This window comes from Oratosquilla oratoria, chromosome 7 (genome assembly GCF_046742065.1).
Source record: "Oratosquilla oratoria isolate Oo_2021 chromosome 7, ASM4674206v1, whole genome shotgun sequence".
NCBI classification, from domain to species: Eukaryota; Metazoa; Arthropoda; class Malacostraca; order Stomatopoda; family Squillidae; genus Oratosquilla; species Oratosquilla oratoria.
The window spans coordinates 32,943,789-32,946,288 of record NC_134783.1 but is presented as its reverse complement, the minus strand read 5'-3'; the positions used below and the strand labels follow the sequence as shown (position 1 = coordinate 32,946,288).

Below are 2,500 nucleotides of genomic sequence, written 5' to 3'. Positions count from 1 at the left end.
TCCCCAATCTCTAACCATCTCTAGGGACTCTTGACCTGTGGAGTGATGAGGATTGAATGAGCAACCAACGTTGATGACGTAATGTCGCGCGCCACGGCCAGAGACCCCGAGACATCAAGCGTCGTTCACCGAAGTTCGGCAAGACCCACAATGCAATACAGTAGGCTGAGATCAACAACTTGGTCCTGTTTGCATTAGCCAGGCATATTTTTTCGAGTAGATTCTCGAGATGGAGGTTTCGAAAGAGGCGTAGAGAGCGGTGATCATTCTTGCATTTTCTGTTTCTCTGTCGCCAGACGATTCCAATCAACTTTCCGTTGACATTGGGGGCAACTAGAGTGCTAGTCGTGTTTACAAGTCGCTTTTAGCACTAGCGGCTATGAAACTAGCCCCGTTGACGTCAACTAGGCTTTACTCTGATAATCGAAAAACTCTGGATGATGACCGCACCTTTCAGCTACACAAAATCGCCTGTCCTTAGCCAGAACAGTATTTTTAATTACGTCACAGTATTAAGCAGGTTGAAGTCCTTTTTTGATAAGAGATGAACAAGTTGTAAACATAAACTGTCTCAAGTCAGGTCATAACGACTTAGTTTAATAAAATAAGGTTGTAGTTAAAAAGCGTAATGATATTCTGGTGGCGACACAACTAACCAGCCAATTACATTCCTAACCACGATCAGGACGACCGTGTGTACTACTAATATACCGCTAAAATCAAGTTATATTAAGCCATCACCGCCATTATACTCATTTATTTGAACAGAATGGATAACCCACAAAAAAATGAAATTATATGCAACAGGCGTAACACGCGTGCACATTTGCAAACATATGAAATCATACATCACCGATATTTTCAAATATGAGGAAAAGGTTTGTAAACGAACAATGTACACGCACATATGCACACACACACACACACACACACACACACACACACAGACGTACTCGCAGTTCCATTTCATCTCCATCATGCATTAGTCCATTTCCAACGCGAATCGATTTCCCATTATCAAAATTACTTTTCCGAATTCTCCTTTTTCTGTTTGTTTCGGGCATTAACGACCACGCCACTGATGTCACGACACATAAGCGCTGCCAGACACGCACGCACGCACGCACGCCCATTTCAGGTAGGAACAAATACACACACAACCAACAAGCACCCGGAAAGCATGCAAGTGTCAGATGGTATGAAGGCTGAGCTGACAAAGCCGGCAGGCAGGATCTCCCCCTTCTCCCTCCCCCTCCCCCCTCCCCTCTTCATCCCAGGTCGAGGCTTACCTGGATCCTCCTCGGGAGGGCGTGGCAGGAAAGGAGAGGAGGCCGAACCTCGCCCACTTGGGGTGAAACTGCCGTTTCTCGCGAAGTTCTTGGGCGGCAGCGTCCGGTGGAACGTCTGAGAGACCGTCGCGCTTCACGCGTCGCTTCTCCACCTGTTGTTCCACCCAGAGCACCTGCGAAAGACAAGAGAAAGAGCACTTGGTTAGGAAGTCTGGTGTATAAATGGCGACGCACTAGGATTAGGTCAAGGTCGACAAGGAAGACTTCCGACGCATGCACACATTTATCGCTTTTGACCACCAAGCATGCGACCACCTTAAAAAGAATTTATTACTATTATTATTATTATTATAATTATATTAATACATAATAATAAAGAGCAGTGAGCTACGGGACGCTGCCGCCTGGCAAAGCATTTCGATGCAAAGACGCGGAAATGTACAGTAAGGGTGGGGTGGGGGAGGGCACAACGACAAAAAAGAATCCTCCCATAGATTTGTCAATGCAGTATACATACGAAAGAGGCCTTGTTTGATGCTTTCTAATTGCTCACCCACCCTGACCCTAAATACCATACATACTAACGATCTCTTACGGCCTCTTCACCGACATAACCACTTCCTCGTGAACGGAATAAAAGTAAATGGGGAAAAAATAACAACAACAAATTTGCCTTGGAAAGGTAAGGTTCAGATCGGGTCAGGTCAGGTAGGGACATTCTCTCCAATTACATTTTTCCATACAACTTTTTCTTCCTGCGATTTTTTTTTTTTCTGTTCCTATTCCCCTCCCACCTTTCCTCTACCTCCCTCCCTCCCTTTTTCTCTCTCACTCCCCTTTCTTTCTCTCTTCCTCTATTACCCTGTATTCAGGGTAAATGTAGAATTCCATGCCGATGTCTTTTATAGTTTACATTGAGCCAAACTGTCCTAACGGAACGGTCGAGCACCACCTACAGGTGCAGCAGGGACAAAGTGCCACGAAGAGGGGAAAATGGGCAGCGCCACAGACAGGCAGGTTCAAATAAATGACAATGGCACCAACAACAGGTATTGTAGACAGTCAGAGGCAAGGCACACGACACTAGCGAACTCCCTGCCCCCTTACTCTCTCGCCTTCTATTTCTGTGTATGTGCGTGCGTGTGCGTACGTGTGTATATATATGTATATATATATATACACATGTGAGAAATTCGCTAGTGAACAGCGAC

At 45.6% G+C, this 2,500-nt stretch overlaps 1 protein-coding gene across 1 annotated transcript in view; it reads right to left on the bottom strand.

Annotated features, from left to right (window-relative positions):
• Fur2 (furin-like protease 2) overlaps window positions 1-2,500 on the bottom strand; it is an 822,743-nt gene that overhangs the window by 109,952 nt on the left and 710,291 nt on the right. The window contains exon 3 of the mRNA XM_076187899.1: window positions 1,290-1,462. Within this exon, the coding sequence (XP_076044014.1) occupies window positions 1,290-1,462 (173 nt within the window). The remainder of the gene's footprint in view (window positions 1-1,289; window positions 1,463-2,500) is intronic.